General features: G+C 41.4%; 2 protein-coding genes across 50 annotated transcripts in view; one reads left to right on the top strand and one right to left on the bottom strand.

Annotated features, from left to right (window-relative positions):
* The first annotated feature begins 546 nt into the window (after positions 1-546).
* On the top strand, positions 547-6,980 carry si:dkey-174n20.1 (retinol dehydrogenase 11). The gene is made up of 4 exons (XM_029716291.1): positions 547-959; positions 2,481-2,723; positions 3,036-3,338; positions 6,521-6,980. The coding sequence occupies exons 1-4, from the start codon at positions 812-814 to the stop codon at positions 6,778-6,780; spliced, it is 954 nt and encodes a 317-aa protein (XP_029572151.1). The 5' UTR covers positions 547-811; the 3' UTR covers positions 6,781-6,980.
* A 1,689-nt stretch (positions 6,981-8,669) lies between these two features.
* The window catches only part of LOC115164110 (calcium/calmodulin-dependent protein kinase type II subunit beta), a 91,915-nt gene continuing 76,024 nt past the window's right edge, over positions 8,670-24,560 (bottom strand). For 27 of the 49 annotated variants that reach the window (XM_029716238.1, XM_029716247.1, XM_029716255.1 and 24 more), the window contains 8 exons: positions 22,695-22,740; positions 18,826-18,909; positions 15,608-15,754; positions 15,093-15,275; positions 13,915-13,990; positions 13,675-13,769; positions 13,159-13,392; positions 8,670-13,020 (listed from right to left, as the gene is read on the bottom strand). In XM_029716238.1, coding sequence (XP_029572098.1) covers positions 13,160-13,392; positions 13,675-13,769; positions 13,915-13,990; positions 15,093-15,275; positions 15,608-15,754; positions 18,826-18,909; positions 22,695-22,740 — 864 coding nt within the window. In that variant the 3' untranslated portion in view covers positions 8,670-13,020; position 13,159. The remainder of the gene's footprint in view (positions 13,021-13,158; positions 13,393-13,674; positions 13,770-13,914; positions 13,991-15,092; positions 15,276-15,607; positions 15,755-18,825; positions 18,910-22,694; positions 22,741-24,560) is intronic. The other 22 variants (XM_029716270.1, XM_029716272.1, XM_029716276.1 and 19 more) reach the window with 3 other exon arrangements.

Genomic DNA, 24,560 nt, shown 5'->3' with positions numbered 1-24,560 from the left:
ATAGGATATAGCCTACATTTTAGGAGAACGATTTACAGGCAGAGACAAATAAATGGGTTATCCATATTTAGGGTATTGAAAATGAAAGGCGCATCCAATGCACAAGTTGTGCCTTTTCAATAACGATAAAAACAATTTATTGCACCTCGACTCACGTTGGTTGAGCGCCCTTCACTTCTTTCCATTATCAAATATGTATTTACAGACACATTTCATGTTTAATTGAACTGCCACGTGAATCTCCAAACATGTAGGCAGTCTACTATTTTTCAATGAGACCACACATAGACGCGCTTCAACTCGCACACCAAACTAGTGTGAACAATGCGAAAAATGTGCTTTTAATACAATAGGTAGTCTAACGCATACAAAGCAGAAAGACGGCCGTTTCCAAATAATCTGTGGGACAACAATATTTGAATCCCAAAATCTTCTGTTTGACAGCGCGCAGCATGAAAAACCCTTGGGAATTCAGCCCTCTCTAGTAGGTAGCCCGGTCCTTGATGCCATAGAGAACAAATTGTGGCGGAACTGAACTGCGGAATGTTTCCACGCATGCGCAATTACACATTGTCTGTGAGCTAGCAACTGGCTATCAATATATATTGAAATACGTTATTGGAGCAGTTTTTATTTTATAGTTTGGTAGGGAAATCGTTATGAACTGTTACTAAGACGAATCATTTATATGTACGCCATGGATGTATCGTGTCTGATGTCGACCAGAATGCTAACTACAGTTTACTAGCCTCTAGCTAGTTTTCAGTTCATTCATTGACGTCTTTGCAAGAAGAGCGTCCATGATTATTTTATGTGGCTAACCAGCTCGCTTGCAAAAATGTATATTTTGTTCACGATTATTACTTCATTAGTTTGCTATTTGATTTTGAAATGGATGAAAATGAGGAGGTATTGTACGGACTTGAAAAGACTGGATGGGAAAACGGTTGTCATTACTGGTAAGGCAGAAGGATAGATAGCTAGCTACCTAGCTAGCAAATTGGCTAGCTAGTAGCCGCGCATGCGCCGATATGAACTGTTTTAGCCATATAGACGTATCGCCAATCGCACATAGTGTAGCTACAATCATAGCAGAACCACAGAGTGTCTGGCAGTACGTCTGTTAGCTCAGAGGTTTTCAAGCTTTTCTTTCCCAGGGACCGCCACCCAGTCGAACCGGCGAACCCCATTAGCAAAACAATTGAAATCGTGTCTTCTCATCAGGTAAATGATGATGGCAATAAAAAGTAATAAACATTGTAAAATCAATAGATTTGGTACAGTTTCGTTATTGTGACCGCATTGGTGGACAGTTCATAATGGCTGGAACGGAGATAATGGAATGTCAAACACATGGAAACCATGTGTTTGCTATACTTGCTACCATTTCAAATATTCTGCTCCAGCCGTTACCACGAGCCTGTTTTCCCCAGTTAAAGTGCCACCAACCTCCTGTGAGTGACAGGTAACTGTTAGTCTATTAACTAGAAAGATATCTTGGTGGCATAGTGAACATTTTTCTGTAAAGCACATTTTCTGCAATTCTAAAAAAAATTCAATTGAGCTGGGAGAACATTTCGCAGTTTTGAAGCTAATTCCCTGCAATTACAGTTCGTCATGGAGCTGAAAGACAATGTTCTGCAATTCTATGTATTTTGCCAAGGGTAATGCTGTGTTTGCCTGCTCAAGCAATATACCAAAATCATTGGGCATTTCCCCTGTTTTGGGAATTTTCTATACTCCCAGACCTTTTATTTGATTGTTAGTTCTCAAAGATGGTATTGTAAAACAATATGTATAGTTCAATATGCTTCCTATCTGGTTTTGGTTGTTTAAGTTGACACCAAAACTGTTTTTCCATCCTGAAAATTACCACTTGTATGGCCCGCCTAAGAATTTTCTATACAGAAGAAAACTGTAAATGGCTCCAATGACTGTAATTTCCTCCGTATTAAAGGAATAGTTTGAGATTTTAGCAATGAAGTTGAGAGATGCATGAATTGATTTATTACCATGAAATAAAACAGGTAACACCTCTCAGGGTTGTTACTAGTTACTGCAGGCACAAACCATTTTTCTACAATCTCTTTTTAAAATGTAATTATAACCCTAACCTTAACCACACTACTAACCTTATGCCTAATCCATACTTGAAATAAAGACCAAAAAGCGCATTTTTGTTTTTATGAATTTTTACGATATAGCCAATTTTGACTGTGGCTGTGCTATCTAGTGTAAACCTTCTCAGAGGGAGGATTGATGTATTTTTTAAAGTCACAGTGCTGTTAGCAACCTTACCCCCCCTTATTCAGATGTTTAATTGATGATATTTTATTTCACATTAATACATTACCTTTTAGTTTTTTAGACTGTAGTCTATTTCACATCATTTGCTGTACATTAGAGGTACATCATTGGACGTTATGGCTTTGTAATAATAATCATCATCCATTCTCTCCCTCCCTACCTGTCTCTTTTAGGTGGCAATGCTGGCATCGGCAAAGAGACGGCGGTTGCTTTGGCGACGCGAGGTGCCCGTGTCATCATAGCTTGCCGTGACGTGGACAAGGCTGAGAAGGCGGTGAGGGAAATCAAGATCAGGGGTCACAACGTTAACGTCCATCACATGGAGCTGGATTTGGCCAACATGCGCTCCATACAAGACTTCTGTAAGACCTTCCTTCAGAGAGAGAAGAGGTTGGACATCCTCATCAACAACGCAGGTGAGAGAGAGGAGTCTGTGATACCCTCATAAAGAAGCCCTTAGACCACAGGTGTTCAACTCATTCCACGAAGGGCCGAGTGGCTGTGGGTTTTCACTCCTCCCTTGTACTTGATTGATGAATTAGGTCACTAATTAGTAAGGAACTCCCCTCACCTGGTTGTCTAGGTCTTAATTGAAAGGAAACACCTGCAGACACTAGGCCCTCCATGGAATGAGTTTGACACACCTGCCTTAGACTCTTTGGCATTCAGAGGTAGTAAACTCAAACATTAAGAAATCTTGCTAGCTAACCTCACCTCTCCACTCACAGCCATGCCCAGCGTGCTGGACTGGACGGAGGACAACTTCAGCATGTGTTTCGGTGTGAACCACCTCGGCCACTTCCTGTTGACCAACCTACTGTTGGGCCGCCTGAAGGATTCGGCCCCCAGCCGCGTGGTCACGCTCACCTGCTCCAACTACAAGTACCAGAAGTTAGACTTCCAGGACCTCAACTATAACCTGCTGCCCTTCTTCACCTACTGCCGCAGCAAGCTGGCCAACATCTACTTCAGCCAGGAGCTGGGTAGAATGATGGAGGGCAAAGGAGTGACGGCATACGCTGTGCACCCTGGTGAGGCTTGAAGCACTACTGTAAACTGAGATTACATTTGTCACACTAATACAATGATAGATTATGACTATATAAAATAATCGAATGGCCAAGATGACAGAGAGGAAAAGGGTGACCACCTACGCTGTGCACCCTGGTGAGGCTTGATGCATTACTTTGTGTCAGCGTTAACGATGTATTAATTTAGCTGTGGTCCTGCGCCATGGTAAAATCATTGCTGCCACTGCAAAAACATAGTATTTCTACAAAATGTACTTTCAATACAGTTTTGTTATGCACATTCACTTTTCCTCTACAGACAGTGCATTCGAAAAGTATTCAGACCTCTTGACTTTTTCCACATTTTGTTACCTTACAGCCTTACCTAAAATTGATTAAATACAAAATGTTCCTCATCAATCTACACACAATACCCCATAATGACAGAGCAAAAACAGGTTTTTATAAATGTTTGCAAATGTATTAAAAATAAACAACAAATATCTTATTTACATAAGTATTCAGACCCTTTGCTATGAGACTCAAAATTGGGCTTAGGTGCATCGTGTTTTCTTAGATCATCCTTGAGATGTTTCTGCAACTTGATTGGAGTCCACCTGTGGTAATTTCAATTGATTGGACATGATTTGGAAAGGGACACATCTGTCTATGTAAGGTCCCACAGTTGACGGTGCATGTCAGAGCAAAAACCAAGCCATGAGGTCAAAGGAATTGTCCATAGGCCTCCGAGACAGGATTGTGTCGAGGCACAGATCTGGGGAAGGGTGCCAAAAACGTTCTTAAATGGAAGAAGTTTGGAACCACCAAGACTCTTCCTAGAGCTGGCCGCCCGGCCAAACTGAGCAATCGGGGGAGAAGGGCCTTGGTCAGGGAGGTGACCAAGAACCCGATGGTTACTCTGACAGAGCTTCAGAGTTCTTCTGTGGAGATTAGAGAGCATTCCAGAAGGACAACCATCTCTGCAGCACTTAAAAAATCTGGCCTTTATGGTAGAGTGGCCAGATGGAAGACACTCTTCAGTAAAATGCACGACATCCCGCTTGGAGTTTGCCAAAAGGCACCTAAAGGACTCTGATACCATTAGAAACAAGATTTTCTGGTTTGAAGAAACCAAGATTGAACTCTTTGGCCTGAATGCCAAGCGTCATGTCTGGAGTAAACCTGGCACCATCCCTACGGTGAAGGTACACCTTCTAACAGGACAACGAACCTAAGCACACAGCCAGACAACGCAGGAGTGGCTTTGGGACAAGTCTCTGAATGTCCTGTTTTTGCTTTGTCATTATGAGGTATTGTGTGTAGATTGGTGAGGAGAGAAAACAATTTAATCCATTCTAGAATAAGGCTGTAATGTAACAAAATATGGAAAAAGTCAAGGGGTCTGAATCTGTCCTGGTACAACATCGTTCTGCAGGTTATTTAGTCCGGGTACAACACCGTCCTCGATAGGGCTCTAGTCACTGGAGAGACAGGCTGAGCGTGCCAGTCACTGTTACGGAGTTACATATTAGGAACTTTGTTCCTAATATGTAACTCCGTAATATGTGCCAGTCACTGTTACATATTAGGAACTTTGTCATTCCTCATCCTCACCCTTCAATTAGTAAAGTCTCAACCTTTTGGGGCGGCAGGTAGCCTGTGGTTAGAGCGTTGGACTAGTAACCGAAAGGTTGCAAGATCGAATCCCCGAGCTGACAAGGTAAAAACATGTTGTTCTGCCACTGAACAAGGCAGTTAACCCACTGTTCCTAGGCTGTCATTGAAAATAAGAATTTGTTCTTATCTGACTTGCCTAGTTAAATAAAGGTGTAACTTTTTTTTTTTTTTTTTTACCTGCCTGCACTAGTCAACCCTCACCCTTCTCACCTAGTCAGCTAACTTCTTAGAGAAAATGTTTCTGTTTTAAAGCTAATTTCCTACAATTCTACACATTTTGCCATGGGAGAAAAATGTGCAGTTTTATAGCTAATTTAGTGTAATTCTAAACATTTTGCCATAGCATATGAACATGTCATAAGCCATCTGGTGAGGGGGCCCAAGCTTTAGGGGGTAATCTCAGCTTTCTGTAAGTATACATATTTCTCAACTCTTACAAACGGAGTAGCCTATGTAATTTAGATGATGCAGTGGCAGAACGGAACGGAGCTCGCCATTTGCGATTTATTGGCCTACCCATGGAAAGTTTTTGTAGGACAATCATTTTACTGTTAAATTATAAATGTCTATGAGCTATAATATCATATTTAGAGTTAGCAAACTAGCTAATGTGTTTTGAGTTCCTACTTCCTCAGGTGGTTATTTATGTAGCATATATTAGCCTAGGCCAATATGCACAAAAAAAGTTGCAAGCAAATAATATTTTCAAAAGAGGCAAAATACATCTTGATAATTCTGAATCCTATTTTGACATTTTGCACATCAAAATATCCATCATGGTGGCAGGTAGCCTAGCGGTTAGAGCGTTGGGCCTGTAACTGAACGGTTGCTGGTTCGAATACCCGAGCCAACAAGGTGAAAAATCTGTCGTTGTGCCCTTGAGCAAGGGACTTAACACTAATTTGCTCCATGGGAGATGTAGTACTATGGCTGACCCTGTAAACCAACACATTTCACTGCACCTATCCGGTGCATGTGACAATAAAACATCTTATCATGCATTCATGTTAGATGAAATATGTAACTTCTATCATGTCTTGGCACTGGAAAAACTGTCTAGAGCCCTGCTGCTAATGGAAAATAACTGCATTAAAAAAAGACATTTATTGTGATCTAACTTTTTTTCTCTGATCTGCACAGTATACTGAAGCATTTATAATATAAAATAAACTCCCCCCTCTGCAACTACAATTTTCAGAGGAAACACTGGTCTGTATACTGTAGATTATACGAATACAGTCATAGCTATAGATCAAATAGTCACATAATGAAATGGCCAGGATGATGGAAGAGATGGGCTTACTATCTGTCTCACAGTGGCATGCACACACACATGGTTTCAGAAAATGGAGGCACAACTCTCTTGTCGATTTGAAAGTTAATTGGTAAGTGATAAAAAACGTAAAAAAGAAAAGACAACACATTTTAAAACAAGGATAGCTACTGGATACCTCCATTTTGGGGCACAGAATCAGTGTGTGGGAATTATTTTATGCATCACACTTACATCTCCCTCCGTTTTCCAGGCTATGTTCAGAGCAGTTGGACAGATCACTACTCCATCCTGTTCCGTATGCTGGTGCAGGTGATCATGTTCATGTTTTTCGTGCCGTGTGAGATGGGCGCTCAGACCGTGGTCTACTGCGCCGTGTCGGACGAGGCTGCCAAGCACAGTGGGGGATACTTCACCGACTGCCAGCCCACCACGCTGAGACCTTTCGCCAGAGACGCCGGTGTGGCCAAAAAACTGTGGGAGGCCAGCGAGAGACTGGTCAAACTGGCCTGAGAAAGGATGAAGGCTTCGTAAGGCTTGTAGACGTTTTTAGCCTGGAATACTCACTGAATATCACTCTGTTTTACTATTGTTTTTTAAAACAAAAACAATGGTTAAGGGGTATGATATTCAGTTTTGGATTTCCAGTTCAGGAGTGTTTTCCAGGTTTGTTGAAATATTAATGACTCAAATAAAAAATACATTCCCTCGCACTGTTGACTTGCAATGTTTCACTGGCCAAACACCTGGGTAACCTGCAGTTCAGAGTCTGGGAGAAGATGCAAGGGATCGTCCAATACACTCCTGTGATTCTGGAACCCAACACTGCTGAATGTAGGCTATATCTGATGGTCTGACCAGGGTGAGAAATTTAGGCAAAAGGCAGCATTTCCCTGACAACCCAGACAGGAGCTGGGCTCTGAGGGGTTCAGCTCAGGAAGCACAGCTGGGAGGTGGGGGACCACCCTGACGGGGTTATATGTGTAGCCAGAGAGTCAGTCAACAGGAAGATGGGAGTTCTATGTATGCCTAAAGTATGGAATCTGGGCTTTATGGCTGAAGAGCAGTGAGTATTGGGCAGGTGGTAAGACTCCCCCTCTAAGGAGACCCCAGAGGATCAGTGTTCAGCTGAACTATGACAGCGGGGAGGTGTCCTATGAACCCAAAGACATGACACACATCTACACATAAAGACACGCTTACTGATAAACTGTTCCCATACTTCTCTATAGCAAAGCCCGGTGACGCTATCTACCCTTATATACAGATCTGACAATTAGAGGCGTCTCTGACAGCGATGTAGTCCCGATGAGGTGTGTGATAAATATTAATGCATTGGTTTCTAATGAATATGTTTTTATGTTTTGGTAATATACACTAAGAACTGTTTATTTATGCGTAGCGAATCACAGAGTAATGCTTTTAGGGTTGGGTTGTAACTCTGCTCTCATGCTGGGGATGTTGCACTGCTGGGTTTCCGTCATCTACATGTAACTGTTCTGGCTCATAATTACAGCCGGAATAGATCAAACGGAACGGCATCAAACGCCTGGAAACCATGTGCTGGATGTATTTAATACCATTCCACTGATTCTGCTCCAGTCATTACAAAAAAAAAAAAATGCATGAAATTAAATGTATGAAATGTATGCATTCACTACTGTAAGTCGCTCTCTGGATAAGAGCGTCTGCTAAATGACTAAAATGTAAAATGTAAAAAAGAATTACCACGAGTCCTGTTCTCCCCAATTAAGGTGGCACCAACCTCCTCTGGTTTGTTATGAAGATTCATGAAAGGAATAGATAAGCTTTGTACTACAAGTCACCAGATTTCTACACAAGACTCATTTCCCTGAATAGAACTTAAGAGGGCAAAGGCCAAGGGCATAATGTCTGTGATCAGTTCAAGTTTAACTCCAGGAGAGTAATGACAGTGTGTGTTTACAGAGAGATGATGACATAAGGAGGATCTGAGATTGTCTGTATTTGTAAATCATTTCTCCAGAGGTCTGTTCTGTGCATACTGTATGATTTTTATCTCATTAGTTTTTGTTATTTCAAAAATAATTTTTCAAAATAAATATTGACTTTTAAATATTGAATGAATAATACATGGGTAGCCTTATGCTTTATCTGTATATGCTTTACTAATCAATATCAAATATGATATTCTGATTTGAATAATATCAGATATTATTTAACATGAATCATCATCCTGTTACATCAACCAAGTATGAATCTTAAGTATAAACTGTTAGCCTAGTTACACTTGTGACATATATATATATATTTTTATATTAAATGTCAACATATTATTGTAATATTATTTGCTCATCTCTGTATTGGATTAACCATTGAAAAACTTGAAACTGATTTCTCCTCTCATCAATAAAAAGCAAAGGAGGAATTAACTTATTTTTATTTAAATGGTCATTTTATTGATAACACCTTAACACATTTCCTTAAGTTAGAGAAACACATGTAGCACATTGGGGTAGCACAATAATCAGAAGAATCAGAGAAATATAGGTTCAATATATTCTACAGAAGAAACCCAAATGGACAAAAACAAAACTAAGACCCAACTGCAGAGAAATGATTGAATAAAGTTTTTAAACAGAGGGACTAGGAAAAGAGTTAAATACATACTACAGAGATACTAGCTCAGTGTTGTCAGTACAGGTGGTCTAGTCACTGGATGGATGCACTTTGTATTCCTATTGTTTAAAATGTTTCCGAAATTAACTAAAAGAAACATAGTCCAGTGTGTTCTTCCCTCTAAAGTCTATTGGAACTGATTGCTCAAAGGTTTGCTTTTTGGAAAGTTACTTCCACAGCCTTTACAATCTCAGGCAAATCTGCCCCCCTATCAGCTAGTTGTGCTTTATTACATGTAAGAGTGCTCTCTAGTGGGGTTACATAGGAACTGCAGGTGTTCTTTATGTATCCTTTTTGAGTAAGTATTTATTGAGTGCTGTTCCTCTCAAAGGGCTGAATCCTAACTCCCATTTACAGTGGTTCCTCATTTAAAAGTTGTGTCATACTGCAGTATATTGTGCAGTATGCTGTGGCTAGGATTCAGTACGTCGCAGTGCATGCCATTAAATGCTCATTTTAACCACCAGAGGGCATCTTTGAGCCCATCTAGGCCTACTCCATTTTCTGCTATATTTGATTGTTGCTGTTTGAGATTATGCATTCCCTGTAAGTAAAATGTCCACTTAGTCTACAGTACCAGTGACATCAATGCAATACTATGTTAAAAATGTACTTAAGTGGAAGTTAGGATTTCCCCCCCCATGCAAGTTCAGTTGAGCAGGAGTCACTGGAAATCCACTGGAAATCCTCTCTCTACTGTATGTATAAAAGTAAGACACTCTGGATTGACAACATTGAGCTCCATATAAAAGCATGCTATAGAATCATCATTACATGTTCATCATCCTTGTCATAATCATCACTATCAAAGTCAGCCTCTCATCTATCTTTGTTATGTCGTCTCGAGACAAAAATAGTTTTATGCACTTAAAAAGCTCAGAAAATAGATTGAGAAAGGTTTAGTATACCAGCATTCAGTAGAAAATGAAAAATTAGAAGACAAATCAGGGTTAACACCAAAACTAGTGTCCTGTTGACTATCATGCAAAGAAATGCCAGCTAAGATGCTAGTTAATACATGCTGCTTTGTACATGCTGCTATTTCTTATTTTTTTGGAAAGGGGGAAGAGGTCGGTTCACATGTTTGGTTAGCTCGATCACTCAGGAACACTTATAGGGACATTAGAAGAGGACCTCCCTTTACATTTTTTTTAATTCAACCTTTATTTAGGCAAGTCAGTTAAGAACAAATTCTTATTTACTATGACGGCCTACCGGGGAACAGTGGGTTAACTGCCTTGTTCAGGGGCAGAACGACAGATTTTTACCTTGTCAGCTCAGGGATTCAATCCAGCAACCTTTCGGGTACTGGCCCAACGCTCTAACCACTAGGCTACCTGCCGCCCCAAATCACAATGCAACAGAGAGTAATTTAACATTTACGTGAGCTGTATATCGAGGGAAAAACTAAATAAAACATTGAAGAAAAAGCACATAACTGACCAATAAAATAAATAAATAAATAATAAAATAAATATAAACCTGAGGACTAACCAACCGGCTGACCGCCTCACTATCCATTGAGATGGTCAAAATTGTCAGGCCAATAGTGATGAGACACTTCCAAAGGCAGCCAATCACAGGCAGGCATAACAACTATGGTAGTAGGACGGCAACAAAAAAAAAACACTCACTTAGATCCACAATGTGAAACTTCGATCAACTTCCTGGCTGACTATATGTTGCAGACACCTGACAGATCTCACAATGTCTGGATAGGTATTTAACATATCGGCTAACCCCATCCTATAATATATTATAGTAATCGGATACCCGACTGCACAGTCCACGATGTGACACGCAAACCATTTGTTGATGAAATGCAACAACTGTGATATAGTCGGCCTGCAACATTACCAAACACTCCAGAGCTGATTTTTCTTCATATGCATGGGTGTGAAGCCATCTCTTCCTAAAACATGTAAATCCATCTGTCCATCTCTCGCTGGCACAAACACAATGAGTAGTAACACTAGTCAATAACATGCAATAGTAACACAAGTCAATGAAGATGAAATTACAAATGTGAAAATATAATATACATAAAAATCATAACAAAAGTAAGTCGTGGACTGAAGGCAGAGGACTGATAGGACCGCTGAAATAAAGCCTCTCTCTCTCTCTCTCCTCTCCACTCCTCTCCTCTCCTCTCCATCATGTGGAAAACCAACACAAGAGCTATCCCCTTATACACAGTCTTCTGGATACCCTGAGACCTCAGTCACATTTCTCCACTCTAAAATGAGCAGCAACAACTAGAGACCACAGGAGAGAGGGACAAGGTGTATGCAAAGTAAACACCCACACATTTACTTGACCTCACCACTAAAACACCTGCTACCTGCAGACTGCACAGGCCCACATCTCTCCAATCCAACAGCCTGTCTGTTAGCTCTCCATTAAACCCCACTAAACATATTAAACAGGCATGGAGCCCTAGGCACGGCTCTATGCAATGCAGGACCTCAGTAGTGATGCAGTTTCCAGATTTTATATAGGTTCAGAGTGCAACTGGCTCAAGGTTGACGTGTGAGAGAATGGACAGTTGCACCTTGTGACGCAGTATGGATTTAAGTGTGTAAGGCTTCATCTCTGCTCACCAAAGGTTCTATAAAGCATCCCTGTACAGAAAGATGAGATGGGAGAGGTGTTATAGGTACTGTACTGTTTTAAAGAGACCGCAAAACTGTTTTAAGATGTTGAATAATAAATAGTGAAGCTGATATGTATGGACACTATAGCATAATACTGCTGTGGTATTGTTTATTCACTTGTTCTACAGCGGCTGTAAAATTCTATAGAGGCCTCATTTGCAGTGTGTGCAGTGCAGTGTACAGCAATATCTAATCGAACCACCGGGAGCACTGGGGATCACAGAGCCTTCCCACACACCAACGGCCAACACCAGAGAGTAAGAGAGAACCGGTAGGTCTATCCTCTGAGATATGTTAATAATAAACACAAAAAAGGCAAAAACATGATTAATGTGAAATACAATAAAAGCCTCTGTTACTGTTGAATCTCGTTTCGTACAGTTGATTGTGACCGGACGACGGAAGACACCAAACCAAGCCAACCCCATTTCCAGCTGTTCACATTACAAAGATGAAAATTCAAACCAGTTGATCAAACCGGCCACCTATGGACTAATACACTCCCATGTACTTGGTTCCACACACACATACACACACGCACGTGCACACGTACGCACAGAAACACACACACGCGCGCGCACACACGCACTTCTAACGTTCACACACTCGCTTCCTCCACACCACGTCAAACAACCCCCTCCTCCCAAAAGTTTTTTTTCTTAAACATGAGCTTTGGTCTAGTATAATAGAATAGATTCAATTACAAGAAGCTTATACAAAAAACTGCCAATACCATTTTGTCACTTAAAAGCCACAATAGAAAACAGCCACTGTGAATACTGAAAAACAACATGCTTCCTTAAAAAGATAGAGAAAACAAAATATTTCCTTCAACTCTAGAAACCACTGGCATCAATCATTTGAATTATACAAATTACATATACAATTTCAATTGTGTAATATTAATAATCATAATAATAATAGATTTTACTTAAAACTTTACATACTGTATTTCCTGTGTAGTGTTACGCAACACAAGTGAAGATTCACAAGAGGAAGAAGAGGGAACATCATGTGACATAAGACAAAGAATCAAATGCACAATGAGGCCAAGAAAACACCCCAACATACCCCTTGAAACACTCCCTACCCACAGCCCAATATTGGCCATAGGTGTGGCAGTGGTTGGGTTGGAGGAGTTGGGATTGGAGAAAAGGGGCAAAACGTGAGTTGTCCAAAGTTTGGGCTTGAGGGGGAGAAGGGGGTTGTTGTTGGAAAAACAATAGATTGTTGTCGGATGGTTGGTTGGTTGTTGAGATGGTTGTCAGTGGGTACAGTGGCGGGTGGTGACAGGTAGTCGTAAAGAAGAGATGCATGCTAGGTATCTAGTGTGGGAGACGTCTGGCGCTGCGGACTCAGAGCCACCCGACACTGGACTTGCTCTCCCTCTATCTCTCTCCAGCAGAGCACTCTTGTTAGCTGTGGCTATGGCATTCTACTCCTGAAACACAGGAGACACAATTTAACAGACATTTCCATTTCACATCTTCCATTTCTGAAAACAAGTTTTCAAAACAGCGTGTCTGTGCATGACTGTAAATGTGTGTACACACACAGGATACAAACATGTTCTACACACCTCACTGGAGTGGCGCGGCAGGCGCACCCGAGCAGTGGAAGTGAACGTTCTGCCACTTAGCGTCCCGGCGGTGCCATACCCTAGTCTCCTCTGATTGGCTGGAGCGTGGATGGCCCTGGCCATCAACGAATTGGGTGAGGCGGATGTAGGCGATGCAGGCAGCGTCCTCTCCAATCAGGTGGACGTGGGGATTCAGGATTGTGGTGTGGATAGGCTTACTGTTCTTAGACAGGACTGGAGGGAGGGAGGGAGGGAGGGAGGGAGGGAGGGAGGGAGGGAGAGAGGGAGGGAGGGAATGGTAAAGAAAGGGACACAGAAAGTAAAACACTAAGTCAAAATGGTGATTTGAGAGAATAGGTTCGGTCATTCCATATCTAAAGATCAAAAGGTCCTTCAAGAAAATGAGTCCCAAACTACAGAATGATATCGCTTTCTGGTGCTCCCCCAATCCTTGGTGCTGGATTAGGTGCATGTGTTATCCCCCAATAGAATATAAAGCATCTCTGCAGTTCTTACGGTTCTCAAAGTAGAATCTGTGGAAGTCCATTCCCTCCACCAGGTTGCCCAGGGCCTCAGGTTCAAAGGAGGTCAGACCAGGATCACAGATCTTACTGGGGAGAGGAAACACGCATTCATGTCGTACACACACAGGCACGCACGGACGCACACACAAATTCTGATACATGCTCACACTAAAAATGACTATCAATCATAAAATCCTTCTTCTAACCATCACACACACACTGATGAACTCACGCGTATGCCTCGAAGTCTCCATTGTTGACAGCCTCGATCAGCTGTTCAGTGATCTTGATGATCTCTTGTTTGCGTGCTGTAGGAGGAACACAGCATAGAGTCAGACACACACGCACACACACACACACACACGCCAGTGGAGAGAACTAGTTGTGTGCGGTTAATGTGCACAGTATCCACCTCAGACACACAAACACACACACACAAACCAACAATCTTGATCACGCTTATAATAAGCAACAAATCCTGTATTGCAGTTTTTTTCAATCACTTTGGTGCAATTTTCAAAAGTATGTAGTCAACCTTCACAATGATCATCAAAAAGACAGTTGTTTCATACCTCTAAGCACATATTTAAGTAAAACACACAAATTCATATAGTCTCCTTTTCACCAAACTTAAATCAGAGTTTCATCTAGAAATACATGTTTCGCATTGTAATACATGTTCATATAAAGTATTTGCTTTTCACAATGCAATGCTCACATTACATTGAGAAGATATCATTATGTTGTGTTTTGGTGATGAAATCAATGTTCTCATAGTATTTCACAGTAAACTTATATTTTGGATTCATGTTTGTGTGGTGAAAGATGTATCCAAACAAAATGAATGAACAATAAAAGGTTTTGAATATGAGACTTGCGTTACAAGTTCTGAGTTTTGTACTAAGATTTTAGAAAATGCACCACAGCGATTGAAAACAAAACCTGTAACCAACAACAAAACGACAAACAAACACAACCAGTTGATAACTCTAGCACAATATCACTCTGCAGTGAATGTTAGTTGCTACATGTCACACCACACAACTCACCATTTTCACTTCCAACAAGAAAAAAAACAGCACACAGTTAGTTGTGTTTTCCTTGTTTCCCCTAGGTAGGATCCAAAGACCCTAAAGCAAATAAAGGCTTTTACAGCAAAACTCAAAACACGCTGCAAACCCACCAAAACAATCTATTCAAACCAAAAAGCTTAGAGGCCCCTTTTACCCAACTGAGCTCGTCAAGAGGCCAGCCTCGCCTGATATATAATGCTAGAGAAAACCTCGTTAGGGCTTTGCAGTGCTTACCAAACACGAGTGGTGTCACTACATGCATGCACTATACCATACTGTGAGTAAAGCCTTCTGATTGGCTGACACTCTGGGGTCAGGGGTCATGTCCAGTACTCACTCTGAGAGGTGAGGGAGAGGCTGGAGGGGGACATGGAGGGAGGAGGGGAGGTGGGGTGTGATGAGGGGGGGGTGGGCCTGGGGGCTGGTGCCACCTCTACCTCGGGGGGCGCAGGTTTGGCGGGGGGAGGGGCTGGGGCAGGCGACCGGCGAACATTGCTCACTAGGTCTGAAAGACGGGACACTGGTCGTAGGGACAGAGGTATAGAGAAAGAGAGAGATAGAGAGAGAGAGAGAGAGTGAGAAAGGGAGAGAGCAAAGGAGCAGGAGAAAGAGGGAGAAGGTGTAGGAGTAGAAAAAAATCACAAATAAAAAATGTAAGTTTAAAGTATAACCAGAAAAGGGACATGTTCCATTCGAAATTGAGTTATTACAAACTGACTTAGAAGGAAGAATATGAAACATATTCATGAAGACCTCTCAAAACACAGATCCTTCTCTTATGAGTGAACAGGGTTCCATTTCTGATGCGGCCCTGTTTATCTAAATACTCTGGTCCTGCTATAGTCTACTTACGCTGCATGGGGGTGTGAGTCATGGGTGGGGAGGCGGCGACAGAGGGATTGGCTGGAGGGGGTGGAGGTGTGCTGGTGGCCCCTTCCCCGTCAGACATGGGCCCTGACGCCTTGCGTACAACGCCAAACAGGTCTGACAGCTTGGTGGCTGGACAGGGAAGGGGGGGATATGAATGAACTGAAAAAGAAACTGAATAGATTCACACAGAAGACGGCATGCCATAAATAAGGATAGCGCAAGCAGAAACAGAATCCCTGCATGCGTCCATTGGGACTATGATGCTGCAAGGTTGCGGTGCTGTATTTGTCCACACGAGGGAGACAGTGAGCTGCCACACACACAAACACATTGTGGGCGGAATAGGGATGGCTCCAAATCAAGACAGGAGAGGGGGATGGACGGGTGGAGATAGAGGGAGGAGTGAGTGAGGAGATGCATCAGATCAGATCACTTTAAATCTCTCTACATGGATGCCACAGACAGCTATTGTATGCTAGGTTAGGCTAAATTATGCTTATAGGCTAGGTTCATTTTAGTCACTGAGTTGAATGTTACAGTGTGGTGTATCTAGTCATCTTTTCCTAATACAGGCTTTATTCACAACAGTCTAAGGACAGGACTGTGTTTGACATTTATATTGGCCTTTGAAATCCTTGGGTGGGCCGCCTAAGCGTTTTTTTTGGGGCCGTCTAAGTCCAAATAGATTTTCATGATGGACAAACACTTTCAGTGTAAACGCAGCCCTTTCCTGCAGCCAATGACCAAAAGTGCCCTCTTTGGCCTCATGGGTGGAATGTTACTAATATTTTTCATTATTTCATAATGAATAAAGATTATTAAAAAAACGGACGAAAATCCAGTGTTTCTATGTCGAAAAGTTTTGATATATTTCAGTGTTCTGTGATGTATATAAAGTGTAATATTGGGATGAAAACTCAAAACTGAATACATTTCAACTCTATATCTGACATGGTACAGGTGTCTTTTTTTAAGCCCACAACCATGTGTGTGAGTTGTATATTTCTGCTTCAAAGTAGATTTGTTTAAGACTACCCTGATTTAGCCCACTGCAGTAAAAGGTTAAACGACATAAACCAGAAATAAAATATGTAGAGAAGTTAATCAACCTATATATTTTTTCAATAATATAATCTTTGAGAACTAACAATCACCACAATTAGATAGACAGTCAGGGAAAATAAAAAATGACAAAAACAATCATTTTTGCAGTATTGAAATTGTTATTATGTTAAAAACAGCATTAGCCATGGCAAAATGCATAGAATCGCAGGAAATTAGCTTTAAAAAGGAAAATGTTCTCTTAGCTCCATGGCAGAATATGTAGAATAGCAGGAAATGTGCTTTAAAATGGCAACATTTGTTCTCAGCTCTATGGCAAAATGTGTAGAATTGCAGGAAGGTCATTTTAAAACTGCAAACATTTCTCAGCTCCATGGAGAATTGTGTAGAATTGCAGGAGATTGACTTGAAAAATAAATCTATAAAAAATCTCTACACCGCCAAGATGGGGGCCTCTAAAATGTTCTCTAAAATTCAGCCGCAGCGCCCATTGCCACGCTCCCTGACGAGCCCAACACCTAAGCCCCTTTTTGTTCCAGTAAAAAAACTCATATGGGGTCACACAAGCCTAGGGTTGCAAAGGGAGTGTATTTTAGTGGCAACTTTCAAAGTAAATGACCAGAATTTTGGTAACTTTCAAGATTTTTTGAATTTTATAAAATGACATCTAGTGGGCTTTTTGGGTACTTCAGATCACAGTTATTATTTCTGGCCCTCTGTGTGGCCTTATTATGTGAAAAAAATGTGTTAAATAAAAAATAGAATGACAAAGCAGTTAAACATTATCCTAAAGTGAATGTCATTGGTGTTTAATATGAAGGTTTCTGCATGAAATATCCTTTATATACAGTACACTGAACAAAAATCTAAAACGTAACATGTAACAATTTCAACGATTTTACTGCGTGACAGTTCATATAAGAAAATCAGTCAATTGAAATAAAAAACAAATCTATGGATTTCACATGAATAAAAAAATGTTAATGGACATTAAATTCTCTGGCAACAGTTCTGGTGGACATTCCTTCAGTCAGCATGCCAATTGCACGCTCCCTCAAAACTTGAGACATCTGTCGCATTGTGTTGTGTGACAAAACTGCACATTTTAGAGTGGCCTTTTATTGTCCCCAGCACAAGGTGCACCTGTATAATGATCATGCAATTTAATCAGCTTCTTGATATGCCACACCTGTCAGGTGGATGGATTATCTTGACAAATGAGAAATGTTCACTAACAGATGTAAACAAATTTGAGCACAACATTTGAGAGAAATAAGGTTTTTGTGCATATGGAAAGATTATGGGATATTTTATTTCAGCTCATGAAACATGGGACCAACACTTTACATGTTGCGTTGATGTTTTTGCTCAGTATATGTATGTATGTATGTATGTATGTATGTATGTATGTATGTATGTATGTATGTATGTATGTATGTATGTATGTATGTATGTATGTATGTATGTATTTTACACACATTTATTTTACTAATATATATTTGTCGTCATTGATGTTTTGGTGTCAATCTGGCGGCAGTTGTGAAAAAAGTCAATAGTTGGAAGAGTTGCAGAGTTAATTTAAAGGATGCCATTGTGTGGCCTCTGTGCACATGTATGCCAGAGTCTAAATGGTTTTGAATCCGGCCCACTGCCCTTTGACGAAAAAATGATGACAATAAAGATGTTGATTAGATGCTTTTTACATTAACTGAATTATTTGATTAGATGCTATTTTAATTTCATTATTTTCTCTTGAAGCACATGGTCTATCTACTAGAAACTCATAGAACATACGGACACAGAAATATATATATATATATGAATACTTTTAAAATAGTTATTAAAGTGTAAATTACCAAAGTTACCAAAGATTGCCATGCATTTTCTGTTAATGACCAAAATCAACAAAGATTCTGGCAACTTCGGTAGATTACCGGTAGCTTTGCAACCCTAGTCAAGCCACTCATCATTCAAGGTTTCAGTGTTCTAAAAATATGATATGATGGTTAGTATACACACAGGGGGGTTGTGTTAGCCCTAAGTCTTGTGTGTCTGAGCATCTATACGGAAGTGGGTATATGTGTCTCTCTTTATGTGTGTGTGTGCGTCACACTGCACATCGGGGTGTGCTGACTTACAGTACACAGCGGGGGGGACCTGGGGCTGTGGGGCAAAGGTGTCAGGCTGGGACTCGGTCTTAACTGAACTGTCTATACTCTTCCCTGATCACACACACACACACACACACACACACACACACACACACACACACACACACACACACACACACACACACACACACACACACACGACGACAGATTAATGAGAAGAGATAGAGGGAAAAGAAGGAGAGGGTGAATGAATGAAAGAATGAATTAACAAAAGAAAGAAACACAAGCTTGAGCAGGTGGATGGAAAACAAAAGGATAAAAAACCTACTGATGATTTCCAAGCTCTGTATTTAATCAAGTTTATTTTCTGTACCAGTAGAACAAATGTATTATTATACGAATTTAAAGGCAGAATGTGTGTGAGTGTGTGTGTGAGTGCGTGCGTGCGTGCGTGTGTGTGCGTGTGTGTGTGAGTGTGTGAGTGTGTGAGTGTGTGTGTGCGTGTGCGTGTGAGTGTGTGCGTGTGTGCGTGCGTGCGTGCGTGTGCGTGTGTGCGTGTGCGTGCGAGTGCGTGTGCGTGTGCGTGTGCGTGTGCGTGTGTGTGTGTGTGTGTGTGTGCGTGTGCGCGTGTGCGTGTGTGTGTGTGTGTGTGTGTGTGTGTGAGGAATTAAACACCTCCCCATGTCTTTTCCATTTCCCCTTACGTCTATGTAGTGGTAAGATGTCAATAAGGTACCTAATTGCTTGTGTGGTTTATTGGGAAGTTAATGGCCAGGCTGTCACCCATATAATTATGGTCACAGTGATAATGACTATGGATGTGTCCCACCCTATTCCCTATACACTGAGTATATAACATTAGGAACACATTCCTAATATTGAGTTGCACCCCTCCCTTTTGCCCTCAGAACAGCCTCAATTTGTTGAAGCATGGACTCGACAAGCTGTTGAATGCGTTGGCTGGTGGACCATTCTTGAAACACAGGGGAAACTGTTGAGTGTGTCTTGCCCATTCAACCTCTGAATGGCACACATACACAATCCATGTCTCAAGGCTTAAACGTCCTTATTTAACCTGTCTTCTCCCCTTCATCTACACTGATTGAAGTGGATTTAACATGTGCCATCAATAAGGGATCATAGCTTTCACCTGGATTCACCTGGTCAGTCTGTTATGGAAAGAGCAGATGTTCTTAATGTTTTGTATACTCAGTGTATATGCACTACTTTTGACCAGGGCTCTGGGCACTATGTAGGCAATAGGGTGTAAGTTCGGACGCAGACCATGATAATTGGGAATAGTAGTAACGCAGATTAATACCGGCATCTGTATGCTAGGCATATCTGTCTACAGCACAGGCTTTCCAACTAAGCACAATGTCCTTCCTCTGACTGCTTGGGTCTAGTGATCTGTCTACTGTCTAATACAGTAATACTGTTGAATACAGTAGACAGGAGGAAGAGCAACAAGTGATCTCCTACTCAGAGAGTACTGATGAACATACCAGGAACATACCGTACCATACAGATATATAGTGTACTGTAGTACAGGAGGAGGTTTTCTGCACAGTTCAACAATCCACCAACCCAAAATAAACTATGAGCAAATCCAGTTCACTTTTACATGCCAGTCGACTCTTCATTGTCTCTTCACAATCGCAAGCACGCACGAACACACACACAAACACACACATACATTATACCCACAAACACACAGACATATACACCCTTACAATCTAAGAATTCCAAACACACACAACCAGATAACCTATTAAAACATGAGCACACAAATCCAACCAAACTCCCATGCCGTACTCTCTCTCACCTCAATCGAGTAGATTCATTTCATGATCACATCAGACTAAAGTAGTGAGACTTACGCTACAGTAACAGTACATCTATACGCGCTCTAGTGCTATGTATCCCAGGTGGCGCTGCAACAGTAATGTGTCTCCAACTCCTCCACGCGGCTCTGTTTCCTGCCACAGGCTAAATATACACACAAGGTGCCCTTGGCCTGCTTAAGGGGGGGGCTACTAGTGCAGGGAGCTGGATACTTAGCAGTAGCACAGAGAAGGACGGTACAAAACAGCTCACTCTTACTTTGGGGGTTAGAGTGTTGGGGTTGGAGCATAAAAGGAAGGTACAATTCAATATGTCAAGGATCATCAACTTTTTTTCTTGAACGATGGTCTGGGGGCCGGAACATAATTACAAATAATTTGTAGATTGCAAATTGACCCGCAAGAAGCTCAAACGTTTGACTAAAACATAATAATTTCAAACCTTGCTTACATTTGTATACGGTCATATGTCTCTGTATTATGTGTGGGAATACTTGGGAACAGATTTCTTAAATTAAAATCACTTGGAGCTGGTTTCCTGAGGTTTTGACAGTCTTTTATGTCCAACATATTGCAGGGCCGCCAGTTGGGAAACCCTGCAATACAGTCTCTACTGTAATACTTCACACTGGACCACCACATTAGTGACCTGCTTTAGGGATATCTTACTGTTCTCAGCTCATGGACACACACATACACACCTCATTGGGACTACATCACTGTCAGTGCCAGCTCTGACTGGAAGATCTGTACAGTGTGTATTTCCCCCCCCTCCTTGGATTTCTTCACATTCTATTGTGTTACAAAGAGGGATTAAAGTTGATTTAATTGAGAAAAAAATTCTATGATCGACACAAAATACTTTGTAATGTCAAAGTGAGAAAAAAAATTACATTTAAAAAAAATGTATGAAAAATGTAACACTAATATACCTTGACTGGATAAGTATTCACCCACCTGAGTCAATGCATGTTAGAAACACCTTCGGCAGCGATCTTCTTGAGTTAGTCTAAGAGCTTTTCACACTTGGATTGTGCAATATTTGCCAATGTTTCCTTTAAAAAATTCTTCAAGATCTGTCAAGGTGTTGGGGTTCATGGCTAAACAGAAATGTTCAAGTCTTTCATAGATTTTTTTAGATTTTTTTATATATATATATATATATTAGTTTTCCCCATTAGCCAACGGTGACAGCTTGTCTTACTGGGGTCCGACACATAAAGAAAAATACATTACAGACAAAAGACTACAATTGACATACATCTACATGCACTGTAGTGTGTGTGTGTGCATCTATCAGTTACACATACTGTACATGTCAGTACATACACACAACAAGTAGGTCACATGGGGAGAGGCGTTGTGTGGGGAGGTGTTGCTTTATTTGTTTTTTTAAACCAGGTTTGCTGTTCACTTGAGCTATATAAGATGGAAGGGAGTTCCATGCACTCATGGCTCTGTATAATACTGTACGTTTCCTTGAATTTGTTCTGGACCTGGGAACTGTGAAAAGACCCCTGGTGGCATGTCTGGTGGGTTTTGTGTGTGTCAGTGCTGTGTGTAAGTTGACTATGCAAACAACTAGGAATTTCCAAGAAGTGATGCAGTCAGTCTTTCCTCAGCTCTTAGCCAAGAGAGAGTGGCATGCATAGTATTAATATTAGCCCTCTGATTTCAATGAAGAGCAAGACATGAGGCTCTGTTCTCTGTTTTCAAGCAGATTTAAGTCAAAACTGTAACTTAACAACTCAGGAAAATTCACTGTCTTCTTGGTAAGCAACTCCAGTGTAGATTTGGCGACAGGGTCTAGCAGTGGTTTCACGCACAATGAAATGCTGCATTCACGGCTTATAACCTGCTTTGAGCAGGTCCTCTTTGTACAGTAGCTCAGAAGGACACGTATACACACAAACCCTGACAACGTCCACACAGATCTTATTTCAACCCACATTATATTGTCTCTCTCTATACTCAGCTCCTGTGTACTCTACTGGGTACAGTACGCTACCTTGACCTGTCTCTCTACTGTCTCCTAGGGTCTCCAGTTCTTACCTTTGACATCTTCGTCCTCCACAGTGTTGCTGCTGTCAGATGACTCCTACAGAGGGGAGGGAGAAGCACCATCAGAGAGGAACACACTCGACACACACACACGTACGCGCAGGCACACAAATGCACCCACACATTCACACACCCACACAGCTATTGAAACACACACTTCTTAAGAACACACAAAACATGCAAGTCTCTAACTCAATTGCCACTCTTGTTACTGCTTCGTTAAATCAAATCCACGTTCAATTAATTAAAATCAATTAATCAAATGACAGACAAACACCTTTGGGATGAGTGTAAGTTTAGTCAATGTCTCATATTTGTCTGAGAGGGACCAACAAGGATTGAGGTATACAGATGTAGGATCTTCATTTGAGCCAGTTTGCTACAGCAGGAAAATAATCCTGCAGCAACAGGAAATGTGAATTATTATGTGGATTATAGCTAACGAAAATATTTGTAGGGGTTGCTAGATTTTTTCGTAAGGGAAAATCAAGTCTGAAATGTCAAAGTAGAAATTACAAACTTCAGAAGTCTTTTTAAACCTCAAATACACTACAAGGAAAAAATGTCCTGCATTGCAGGAAAGTTCTCCTGCAATAAGGTTATCAAATTAAGATCCTACTGTAGGAGACACCTACAGTATTCAGGACGGCTCACAGAGACACAGTACACAATGAACAGACCTTGACTTCAATAAATGACATTACATCTGACAAAAACATTTAGCTGAAAGCGTGAACCTGTTTCATGTCAGTAAACTCACCCATGGGCATCCCACAGAAAGCCGCATCACTTCAGGATCTAACCTCTAACCTTTTACCTCAGCTTGTCCCCTCCCTCATCCCATCCACCTTCCAGTCCCCCTGCTGCCTAATCCCATCAACGTGTGTGTGTGTGTGTGTGTGTGTGTGTGTGTGTGTGTGTGTGTGTGTGTGTCTCTAATACCACCAGAGTATGGGTGTTAACATAGTCTTGCCTTTCCTGAGGAAACATGAATTCCCAGCTACAGCTTCCAACCATTCGCCCCTTCTGTTCACTTCCACTCCCATAGAAATAGAATCACCACCCATCACAGAACATTGACCTGAATGGGGATACCCGTTTTAGTCATTCCATTTCTATCTTCACTCCCACGTCATCTGTCTATGTCTGTGCAGCCTGCCACTGGATAGAGATGTGAGGGCAGGCCACAGAGATACATTAATTATATGTGGCAGGCATCAATGTGGCATCCATTCACCAATCTATTATCTTCCATTACACTACTAGCCTAAACTGTTGCTCTCTGCGAAATGCTGTGTCTGTATCTCTCCCCTGACCTGCCAGAGGAAAAGTTTGAGACTTTTTCCTATATGGCACCATATTCCCTATACAGTGCACTACTTTTGACCAATGCCCTATGAACCATGGTCAAAAGTAGTGCACAATGTTGGGAATGGGGTGCCATTTGGGATGCAAGCCTAAGGAGCTCTGGTTTCCAATTAGTGGATTAAATGGGTCTATTCCCCAGCATGATAGGATATGGATACTGGGCCCTCATTTGGAACACTTTTACACTGGAGAATTCCACAGAGGAGTGTGTGATTGAGTGTGTGTCGTGTGAGAAAGAGAGAAGAGGTCACCTGTGTGTGTGTGTGTGTGTGTGTGTGTGTGTGTGTGTGTGTGTGTGTGTGTGTGTGTGTGTGTGTGTGTGTGTGTTTGTTCTTCCGTCTCCCAGACATAGGATGTGCAACAAATGGCACACTATTCCCTATATAGAGTGAAAAGGGTGCCATTTGGGATGCAGTCATAGCTACATACAGAACACGAAAAGAGACTGTCACTGACAAACAGATGAAACAGATTGAGAGATAGATAGAC

The sequence above is a fragment of the Salmo trutta genome, chromosome 27 (assembly GCF_901001165.1).
Source record: "Salmo trutta chromosome 27, fSalTru1.1, whole genome shotgun sequence".
NCBI lineage: Eukaryota > Metazoa > Chordata > Actinopteri > Salmoniformes > Salmonidae > Salmo > Salmo trutta.
Note: the sequence above shows the minus strand (reverse complement) of the source record. Positions and strands in the feature narration are given on the sequence as shown.